This window comes from Caloenas nicobarica, chromosome 1 (assembly GCF_036013445.1).
Source record: "Caloenas nicobarica isolate bCalNic1 chromosome 1, bCalNic1.hap1, whole genome shotgun sequence".
NCBI classification, from domain to species: Eukaryota; Metazoa; Chordata; class Aves; order Columbiformes; family Columbidae; genus Caloenas; species Caloenas nicobarica.
Window position 1 is genome coordinate 66661005 of NC_088245.1, and position 10786 is coordinate 66671790.

At 47.8% G+C, this 10786-nt stretch overlaps 1 protein-coding gene across 3 annotated transcripts in view; it reads left to right on the forward strand.

Annotated features, from left to right (window-relative positions):
• ADA2 (adenosine deaminase 2) overlaps positions 1-10473 on the forward strand; it is a 28091-nt gene extending 17618 nt beyond the window's left edge. For 2 of the 3 annotated variants that reach the window (XM_065626834.1, XM_065626833.1), the window contains exons 8-10: positions 646-803; positions 1668-1870; positions 2792-4352. In XM_065626834.1, the coding sequence (XP_065482906.1) occupies positions 646-803; positions 1668-1870; positions 2792-2900 (470 nt within the window). In that variant the 3' untranslated portion in view covers positions 2901-4352. Of the gene's footprint in view, positions 1-645; positions 804-1667; positions 1871-2791; positions 4353-10437 lie in introns of those variants that run through there. The other variant, XR_010605637.1, reaches the window with a different exon arrangement.
• The last annotated feature ends 313 nt before the right edge of the window (positions 10474-10786 follow it).

Here is a 10786-nt window from a genome sequence, read left to right on the forward strand (position 1 = left end):
AGAATTCCTCAACCATTATTTCACATTTTAAGGTGAAGGAATGTCTAAGCCAGTCTTAACTGAATTCAGTCTTAATTGAATACACTCATCCAAGCAACTGATTGCTGCCCTTCATTTCTGGGGCATTGTGTTATTATCCCAAATATGTTATTCAGTCCGTATGGATGGGATTTATCCTAACCATGCATGACAGTTTTGTCTAACTAGTGCATCATGCTTATTACATGTTGAGATCTACAGAGAAGATGTCTACAAGTGAAGTAGTTACCCTAGGCTCCCTTTAAAGCCATGGACAGTAACAGGCACTTCTGAACCATGATACATCTCATCTTAATGCACAAACCATTCCCCGTAAATGATTACTTGTCTCTCTTGACTATGAATAGAGACCAGCATGATTAGTTTAGCTGTAAGAGCAATGTTGTGGACATCCACAGCCGGTTGAGACAAGTGGGTATCTCTATGCTTGGCAGTGTCCAGGGCAGATTTGAATCCCTGTTTCACTGAAAATGCAAAGTGGAAACTCAGATCATGAGCAACTCTCTCACCTTGCAACTGAGACACTTATTAACAAAACCATCTAGCAGTTTGAGAAGATGGATTTCCTCACAGCACTGCGATGATTCTTACCTGTCTTCTGCTCAGACTGGCAGGGCACCTCTGTAGACAGTAATGTGCTGGATGCTTTGCTACTGAATACCAGCCGGATTGGCCATGGACTTGCACTCATTAAACACCCAGTAGCCAAAGAGTTGTCTCTGAAGAGGGATATTCCTGTAGAAGTCTGTCCCATCTCCAACCAGGTATGTTGGTAAAAGCTTAGGTCTTCAGGCTGGGACACTGGAATGGGATCTACCATAGCAGCAAGGAGCAGCAGAGAGCTGGGGTCAGCTAGATGTTTTGTTGCACCCATGCTGGCTCAGTTTCGTTTGCACCACATTACCCTGCAGTATGCTATGTAGACACATGATGTGTATCTATAAGGCTTGTAATGCAGCGAGCTCAAAATCATTTAAATTCCTATCCAGAGGAATGTGAGAAGGCAGTCCTCCCTAGTGGAGATGAGGCCTGGAGCCAGGGAGATCCCTAAAGAGATACAATAGAAAATATTTCAAAGCCAGGAGGGCCAGAGGCTGAGAAGCTGAGACTGCAACTGGGCATCTTTGGGGTTTGCAGAATGCATAACCAGGGAGAACTCTTTTGCAACACATTAGCATAGTGCCCATCATCTTCTGGGAGAAGCAGAAAGGATGCTCTGGGGTAGAGATGTACCAGTGTGAGCCTTGAGGAAGAGAACCCTGATACCAGCTCCAGGTGCCCTTGGCTAAGCGTCATGGCAAATACGTGACTAAAAGACTGTTCCTGAAATGCCCACAGTGAAGTTGTTGTAAATAAGCGGAAGTTACTCACCCCACTGGCCTTGATTTACGTGACTAATTTTAGAAACCAATCTCCTTGGATAGTCAGTGGAGACAAGCTGGCTGCTCCTGCAGCAGTTCAGAGCAGAACACCTAACATGCTCTGAACAGCCCTCTGGAGACTCTTCCTGATGACTACCTGCTGACACAGGCAGCTATAGCTGGTATGCAGAGCGACTGGTGCTGCAATGCAAACACAGCTACAGCAATGACCTGACATGGTGTTGTCTCCCACCCTTCCCCACCGAGGTCCTGCTGCTGGTAGCTGACTTGCGGAGCCACCCTGCAGCCAACCTCATGGCTGAAGGGCACCCCATTGTGATAAGTCCTGATGATCCCCCTATCTTTGGGGCAAAGGGAGTCTCCTATGACTTCTATGAAGTGTTCATGGCCATCGGAGGGATGAATGCTGACCTGAGAACCTTAAAACAACTTGCACTCAACTCCATAAAGTAAGTTCCTCACCTCCCTCACCTAGCTATAGTAATGCTCCCTGGAAACCCGCCGTATATGGACTTTGGCCCCAGAGTCTCCTCTGCCACATGAACTGGGCTTCTGTTAATCCCAAATCTCCTCTGTGTGTCTCCTCCAAGGGCAGGACGCAGGGATCCCAGAGGCTCCTCTGCCCATGCCCTTGAGTGCCTTTCTCTAACTGTGTCTCAGTTTATTCCTCCCTTTTTCATCCTTTGCAAAGTTGCCTCTAGCGCCTGGTTCTTGGTATGGGAGAAATGCTATGATTTTGTATTACCTGTCTATTCCTGCCCAAATTTGACTTGCTCTGGCCTTCGCCATGGCCCACTGGGGAAACACAGGAGAACCATCTACCAGCATGTAGTTTGGGTGTGTTTATCCACTTTTTCCGTTTATCTGGACAACTATTTATGTCCCAAAATAGTTTGGATATCATGCCCAGGGTGTTTCCACACATTCCTAGAGTCTTGACTGTTTGCCAAATCCCATGGCAGTCCTCATGCCAATCTCAAGGCACTGCTTGGCCACTGAGACAACGAATACTCTTATTTCCTACCGATTTGGACCAAGCCCAGGAGATATCTGAAAGTGACATCAGCACTGCCTCTTCTGTACTAATTACTGGGTGCTGCCCAGCGAGTTGCCAGCTTTTGCAGACTGAGGGGTTGGTCCTCACGGCACAGGACTCAGTAGCTGTTGGTATGGCCATGATGCTTCTCATCCCAGTGTGAGACCAGCCAGCAGGAGCTCAGGGGTCTTCACACTGTGTTACTCCATGTGGTGTAAGCACATCCTGCAAGGGTTAATCTGTTGCTATTTTCTGCCTTTGCATTTTGGTCACTGATCTTGAAATAGCTGCCCCCTTGTCTCCTGTCTGACACTGACTTTTGTCCTCCTCACAGATATAGTGCCATGCTACCAGATGAGAAAGCCAAGGCCAAAGAGGTCTGGCAGAACAAATGGGACCAATTTGTGGCTGACCTCTCTGATAGCTTTTTAAGGGAGCTTTAGAGTGGAGGAGACTCATTTCAGAAGACATTTAGCAAGCCAGAGCAAGCTAGCCTTATTGCTAAGATGGAGACTACTTCTTCCATGTGACCCGAGCAGATGAATGAACCTCAAAGTCTCACCTGGCAATGGGTGATTCTGGTAAGCTAGGCTTAATGCAAAGAATGAGCTGCACTATCCTGTGAAAGTCATGGACTGGAGGTAAAATGGAGCAGTGAGCCTTTATAGCAGCAACAAAAGAATACCCCGCACAAAACAGTCAACACAATTAAAAATTACTGATGACCAAATCCTGACATCCTTATTCAGGAAAAACATGCTTTCTAATTAGAGTTCGCAAGAGATTGCCAACATTTTGCCTTATCGTTACAAAATGCAGACCTCGTCTGGAAACAGCTAAGACAAACATCCAACCATTTGGGCCACTGACCTTCAGGAGAGCAAGGACTGAAAATGACTCTTGTTATGTTTAACCCTGGGCCTGCTGCCAAAATAGCACTGCTAGGTTGAAGAACCAGTCATAGGTCTGATGTCTGCTATTTCAGGACCTACCACGTCTGGAAACGAGCTGATGGAACTTGCTCTAAGAACATTTAAGCCTGGTTGCACAGTGATCATAAAGCCAAAAAGAGGTACCTCAGCTGACGACAGTTTGTTGTTTGTTTGTTTGTTTTTTTCCCTGCAAAGTCTTTTCCTGTTCGCTGGTCACAAGGAAGTTAAATCACTTTTCATCTGAGAAAAAACACCCTGATCCAGCTGAATTAAAACTGTTCCCCTGCACTGGGCCATGTTAACACAAGGCTTCACATTTATAGGAAGCACTTTTGAGTTCAAGAGGTTCCACTACCAGCCTTTGTTGCCTAACTCAGAATGTAAATGTGGCCTTATTCAGTCTGTCAGACAGATTTCCACCTTGCTGGAGAACCAGTCTCACACTGTGGATATCCAGTATGTTTCTTTGTAGTTTCCAGCTCTTTGGCAAAAAAGTATTGCAGCAACTACACAATAAATACTGTCTGGACAAGCAGATTCCCTTGTTTAACAACATCAAAAATATCAGGAGAAGAACTAGTTGAAGGGAGATTAAAAAAAGAAATCTTAATCAGGATGCTAAATAAATGCAGCAAAATCCTTCAGCACACGTACCCCAATCATGCAGCTGGGATCAACCACTGTCTCTCCCTGACTTTGGTAGAATTATGCTGGTTTGTATCAGCCAAGGGAGAATTTACAAAAGTTCCTGCTGAAAGACATCTCCCTCCTCTGAGCCACAGATTTGTGAGGGCTGTTGTTTCCTGATCTAACCAGCTTGGGCAAATTGGCTGTCTTTATGTTTTCTGCTAATTATCCCAAGCTGCCTGGCCGTAGTGTTTATTTCCCCTGACCTTGGTTAAAACACCTTAGCAGGAAGCAAATATACTTAATACAGAAGTGGATCAAGCTGCACAGCCCACGTGTCCCGTATTAAATTGACCGCATTTCACAGGCTGCAAGTTCATCTCTAGTTATCCCAGGAAAAAAAAAAAAAAAAAAAAAGAACAAAACACACTACAAACCCCACAACAAAAACTAAGTGAAACCACAACAAACCAAAAGTGTCTACACTGCAGAAACCAGCACCGCAAACCACAGAAAGCAAAAAGTGAGAACCCAGTTACACACCTCGCTAACCAAGGGGGTTGAGTGCCTCACACCTCCAGCCCCTGTCAGCCACAGCTGCCTCTGCTCCAGCTCTCTCTGCCCACACAGCTCACACCATCCTCTGAAGCACCAGCAGCCGCTCTTTGCAGGCTGGCCTTGATGCAGGTTTGGTCCTGGGACAAGCTTTATACTGGAGGAGGAGCCAGAGTAGAGCCACCTTTCCTCCTCCTACTCCATGAGTGTTGCTTACAGAGCTCAGCCTAAAGCCCCAGGGTCATGGTCATGGTCAGATGTTGACTTGGGCAATGTCTTATTTGTAATGCTGCTGAGGAAAATGGCTGAAAACAGGCGGAATGGCTGCTAACCAGTGACCTAAAGCCTTGTCCCTCCAAGGAGCCCTTTGATCTTTCAGCTTTACTACATGTGGTTGGAGGAAGGTCTTCTATTTGCCATGAGTTCGGTGAGCCTCTTTGCTGCCAACGTGAAGCTAATCATTACAGAGCCAGTGTGGAAGGAGCTGAGGTCCTCAACACATGTTGACCCATGTCCCTTTTCTGCCACAGTGGAAAGGTTTCAGCTCTTCCTGCATATGCTCTATTGAGGGCTTGAACCACTGATGGACTTATGGTTACCTGTAGTCCTCCCCCCTCCTTACCTGCAGGTGAGATATTCTATTTGCCAAAAGCTTGCTGGGACCAGTTTACCTGTTGTGCCCAGTTTGTTCTTGCCTTCCTAGGAAAAGCCTGCTGTGCACTTGGCCATTTACCTACTTTGCATCAGGAACTATGATGTGATGTGGTCCAATGTCTGGAGCCACCAGTGAGGGATGCTGTTCAGGATTACAGCACAGACATAACCAGGGGTTTAAAATTGTGCAGGTCTGAGGTGATCTTCAGATGAAGCCCCCAGAAAGGTGAAACTTGACTCTACAAGGCTGTTTTTATGTTTGTGACTAGCCTAGTGATTCCACTTCTGCTGAAGGTATCTCTCTTGGGGCTGGTCAGATAGCAGACACTTTCCTGTCATGGTCACATATGTTTAAAGGTGAACCTGAACCACATGGAGAAGCCTGATTCCAGTGGTGTAGCCTTCCTTGGATCCTTCCTTGCGCAGGGCATTGCCATGTGTGGTGTCTGGGGCTTCCCAAGAGTCCTCTGGCAACAGATGGGCTTTAACCATTTCCAGAGCCTTAGCAAGTCTGACAGGAAGATGTCCAGCCTGCTTTACTGCTGGGGATCGACTTTTCCATAGAGTGGGCCTTAGTTTGAAGAAAGGTGCAAACTGAGAAACCTGGACTTCATCCTCACCTCTCTAACTCTAGGTGTGCAAAAAACGAGGGACTTAGGCTGGACTGCAGCAGTTAAGAAAGATCAATCTATTCAGATATCCCCAAAGCTTTGGGTAACTTTGGCTACAGTGCTTCATTGAGACTCAGCTCTTGGCATTCGCAGTAACATTTCAAGGATTTTGCTGCCAGTATATTCCCTTACCCTCAATACCTTGGCTCCCTGCTCACATTTGTAGCCAAATATACTGCATATAATGCTTTCTTGCCTGTCCCTTTCAGAACATAGTATATATTTTTAAACCTGCGTTAATTGCGAGGTTTTAATTTCCCCCTTCCCCCTTCTCTTTTTCTGTTAAAAAGAACTGAGGATATCTGTATTTGATGTGTGGTTTTAATCTGCAATGTGCAGTGGAGGGGCATGTTTCACGTCACTCAGCCTGGAGTACAGTTATCAGGGAGTCTGAAAGGTCTTCACAGGACCTGCAAAGGGCAATTAGATCCAGGGGGCTAACCACTGGGGCGTGAAGCCCGAGCCACTTGGCAGAGACACCACACAGGTCCTCCAGCCCCATCTTCCCCAAACCACACAGTAGTTGCATCCAGCTCGAGGATATGTTTTCATACAGAGACTATCTGACAGATAAAATTTGCTTGTGCTACCTCTCCTCCTATTACAATTTTGTACCATCTCTGTGGTGGTTACAGCATGGGAAAGTAAAAGGAACTACTGGAGGTCATTTTAGTTGCTTTTAGCATGATTTTAACAGAGGGAAACTCAGAGAAGAGTAAATGCTACGCGACCAGCCCATTCATTTCAAAGCTAGTGTGTCGTGGAACACCAGCTAACTACATGGTACAGCTTGAGGCTCCTTGCCCGAAGTGCTAGTGGTGGGCATGGGAAGAAAAGGCCAGATAGAGAACGTGAAAACCTGAGATGAAGGAGGTGTTTGGACAAGCAGGGTTGGAGACAGCCACAAGGGAGTTGGGAGGCTGAGTAGTGCAGACCTAAAGGGGCAGAAAGAGCTCCCACTTTGGTTTCCAGCCAGACTCAGGAGCAAGGAAGGAGTAGAAAACCCATGAAAGTTTCTGTGCTGCTTACTTCAAGCAGCCATAGGAATACGTCAAGCCTTATGCCTGCTGTCTCCCCCATCAGTCTCTCCCTGTGGCCTCTTCAGGTTCAGTTTGTTTAAATGGGAGGTGGATGGAGCTTTGTTCGCAGCACACGTCACAGGTCTATCGGTGTTTTGTTGCACCGATAGCAACTCAGAGCAGCTCAGAGCACCTTTGGGGCACTTTAACACATGAAATGTTTGCCTCCTGGTCACTCACCATCAGGAAATGGCTGATCCAGCACTAGTGGTTGCTGTCAAAAAATCATGCCAATAAAAACAGAGGAGCAAAGTAGCTGGTTGAAAATAGAGATAGGCCCAAGTGAGCAGCTGGATCTATACATCATGTGAGCCTCCATCACTGCAGTGGGACTACACAGTTGCCAGATGCTAAGCAAAGCCATAAAGCACAGGGCTAGAGGCATTTTCCACCAGCTCCCCAACACTCGGCCTGCTTCAGGTTTTTCTCCTATAAGCCTTTGAACTGATTTCTTCACAAGTAGCAGAAGGACATTTCTTCAGCCAGAAACTTGTAGCTCTTAATTGGCTCAGTACTTAATTCCTTTCTTTCCAGGCTTGCAGCAGTTGCAATCATGGCAGGTCTATCAAGCCTCTTCTGTCTGCTGAGGGACAGGCAGGTGAAGGGTCTGGCTCTTGATTCTTCTGGCTTGTCATTTTTATCAGGCTGTGTCCTCCCCCTTGGTCATTACAGGATAAGAAAGGCATTTTGCTGTATTTTCTCAACCTTTAGCTTGTCCATCATTCCATGAGCAGGCTGCAGCACAGAAAGAGAAGAGATAAACTGAGGGGGGGAAGGGTTGGTTCAGGTCATTAGAGCCTCTGTGGTAAGAAAAGAGACTGAAGGTACAGCTGTGTTCGAGGGGGATGTTAGAAGGTCAGGAAGGGGGGTGGGTGATGACAGGGCTACGAGTCCAGGGAAAACAGAGCTGCAAAGTTTGCATAGGAGCCCACGGGAGAAGGCTGTGGGCAACTGCCTGTTTTGTTTGTCTTTAAAAGCAGTTATGAAAGGGGGTGGGGGAAACATCTAAGCACAGCGTAAAGGGGCAGAAGAGAGAATCTCCTGTGGGCTGGTGTGAGAAGGGCAGACAGGCCATCTCTGGGGATATTAGGGGATAAGGCTGTTGCTAGATGTGCCTGCAGAAGAAATCGTAAAGCCCGTCCTTGTATAACATGCAAAATGGTGCGTTCTTGTAGTGTCATGGAGAAAGACTCAACTCTCAAAGGGAAAATTACATGATTGGGCATTTAGCACAGGGATGAGCGGGCTAAAGTCTGTCTGCTGGTGCGGGGAAGATGAGGGTTCAGCAGCTAAGGCAGGCACCGCAGGGTGCTGTGCTTGGCAGCCACATCGCCTTCAATCCCTGCTGCTTGTGCCAGGCTCAGCCTGTGCCCAAGCGCTGGCAAACTCCCTCCGTGTCGGTTTAAAAATAAGCAGCCTGTTGGACAGCTTTCCGTGTAAAAATAAATACAGCAGCTCTGCCAGCCTGTTGGGAATGCTCGCTGGGGCACACGCGGGCTTTGGGGGCACCTCTTCAGCAGTGGGTACCCTGGCTGGTAAAACAGCCACCCTCTCCACCAGTCCTCGTGTGTCAGAGGCACAGTGGGCACAAAATCACAGAACGCTAGGGATTGGAAGAGACCTTGAAAGATCATTTAGTCGAATCCCCCCGCCGGAGCAGGAACACCCAGGTGAGGTTACACAGGAAGGCGTCCAGGCGGGTTTTGAATGTCTCCAGAGAAGGAGACTCCACAACCTCCCTGGGCAGCCTGTTCCAGTGCTCTGTCACCCTCACTGTGAAGAAGTTTCTTCTCAAATTTAAATGGAACCTCCTGTGTTCCAGTTTATACCCATCCACCCTTTGTGCCAGCCCTCGTGTCTCAGAGGCACAGTGGGCACAAAATCCCCTGCCGACCCCAGACCCCACCTCCAACATCCCTCCTTGTGCTGTTGCAGCCCAAATCACACCGATGCTTTCCCCTAAGGCTGCTCCACAGGAGGAAAACGCAGCAAAGCACAAAAACACTGCTAGCAGGCACAGCACCTCAGCCAGGGGGCGGGGGGAGGAAGGTCGGAAACCACCTCGCCGTCGCCCCTCATCTCCAAAAGTTTGCTTTGGAGCAGAACAACACCCCCCCCCCCCGCCCCCGGGACCCTCCCCACCCACGACCTCGACCTTGCCCCCGCTGACCGCGGAGCACATGGCGGGGATGCGGGGTTTGGGGGGGTCGCAGCTGCAGGTGAGCGGCTGCGCCCACCGCCCCCTCCGGCCCCGCCCCGCCCGCGCGCCGTGGAGCAGAGGCGACCCCTGCCGGCCCCCGCGCACAAACAAAATTAGGTGGGAAAAATCCCTCATCGGGACCTGGGCGGGGAGGGGGGAAACGGAGGGTTCGCCTCCGGCGGGCATCAAAGTGTAAGAGCTTTGGCTGTAACAGGGTGGGGGACGACGATACACCAAACAAAAAGCACTCCCCAGAGCCCCAAACTCAAGGATATTTAGATACACTCATCATTTTCAAAATTAAATCCCACAGTAGGGAACCGGCGAGATGTCTCTCACAGCTGTTTCTCAAGTCTTGGGAACAGGAAAAGTACAAAAGTATCCTTCTAGTTAAAAAGAAGTGACTGAGAGACCTCAGCAATCCAGCTGGATCAGCTTGATGTCAGCGACTAGAAGCCACTGACCAAAAGAACCCATCTAACTCGCGAGTGGATATATAGTTAAGAGGTCATAAATCCACATTAGCCAGTACTTAAGCATAAATCACAGTACATCAATCACGTTTTTTTCCCACCTTAGTGAATAGCTGAGAAACACCGAGACAAGGTTCTTGCCTTTGTCATTAAGTTTAGAAAGCCTTTGCCTCTCTCTCTGACTGTATTTTTTAACTGGCAGCCAAGGGAAACGAGGTCTTCAGGTTGGCTGTCCCTAGTTTGTAAGCGGGTATAGAAACAGTTGAGAAGACATGCTTCAAAGTACCTGTAACTGGCTCCCTTCTGCCAGGAGAAGGTTTGAAGCCCAGTTCTGCAGTGCCTGCTGGAGCTAAACACTTTCAGTAGTATCTCCGAGAGCAGCATATGTTTTGCCAGAGCAGGAGGAACTGCAAACACTTCTGAGAAATAAAAGTGATCCTCGCAGGTTGACAAAATTATCTAAAATAAACAGTAGGCAGTTCAGTTAAGGCAAAGGCACTTAAGGAGGAATAACCATTTGTACAAATGTATAACTGTGTTGTCAGTGCTTTAACAGCTCTGCAGAAAGGGCTCTAGGTGTCAAAGTGGGTCAAAAATGAATTAAGGCTGGTGTTCATGGCAATGAAAGCATAAAAACAAACAATTACACTGTTTGTGTAATTGATGACTAAAGTCATAGGTGTTAAACCTGCCGTATCGCGGGAATCAGGAGATCTTAAGCCTAGCCAGAAAGCAAATAAACATTGTTTCGTCTCCATGGAGTTGAAGTGAACCTTTTGCTTTCCTTAGGTCTGGAAGGGCCTCAGCTGAATTCAGCGTCAAGATTTCTGTCCCATGCTGCAGGAAAGCGGGAGCCACTGGGACAACAGTTCATCAGGGAGCAAGAAAAATGACCAGAGCTTTAGAAAACTATGATTTGTAAGGTAAAGTCCAGAAGACTTGGGTTTGTGTAGAAATGACAGCAGTTTGCACAGGTAAAAAGTTGCAGTGAAGATACCTTGCGTGTGCAGTGCAAGCAGGGTAAGTTGTAACCACCTTAGACTGAAACTAAGCTATATCCTGGGAGATGCCTTTGTACCGTAAGGACTGGACTGTATGGCACTGGAGCAGCTTCACTCACGAAACGGAGAGCACTGGA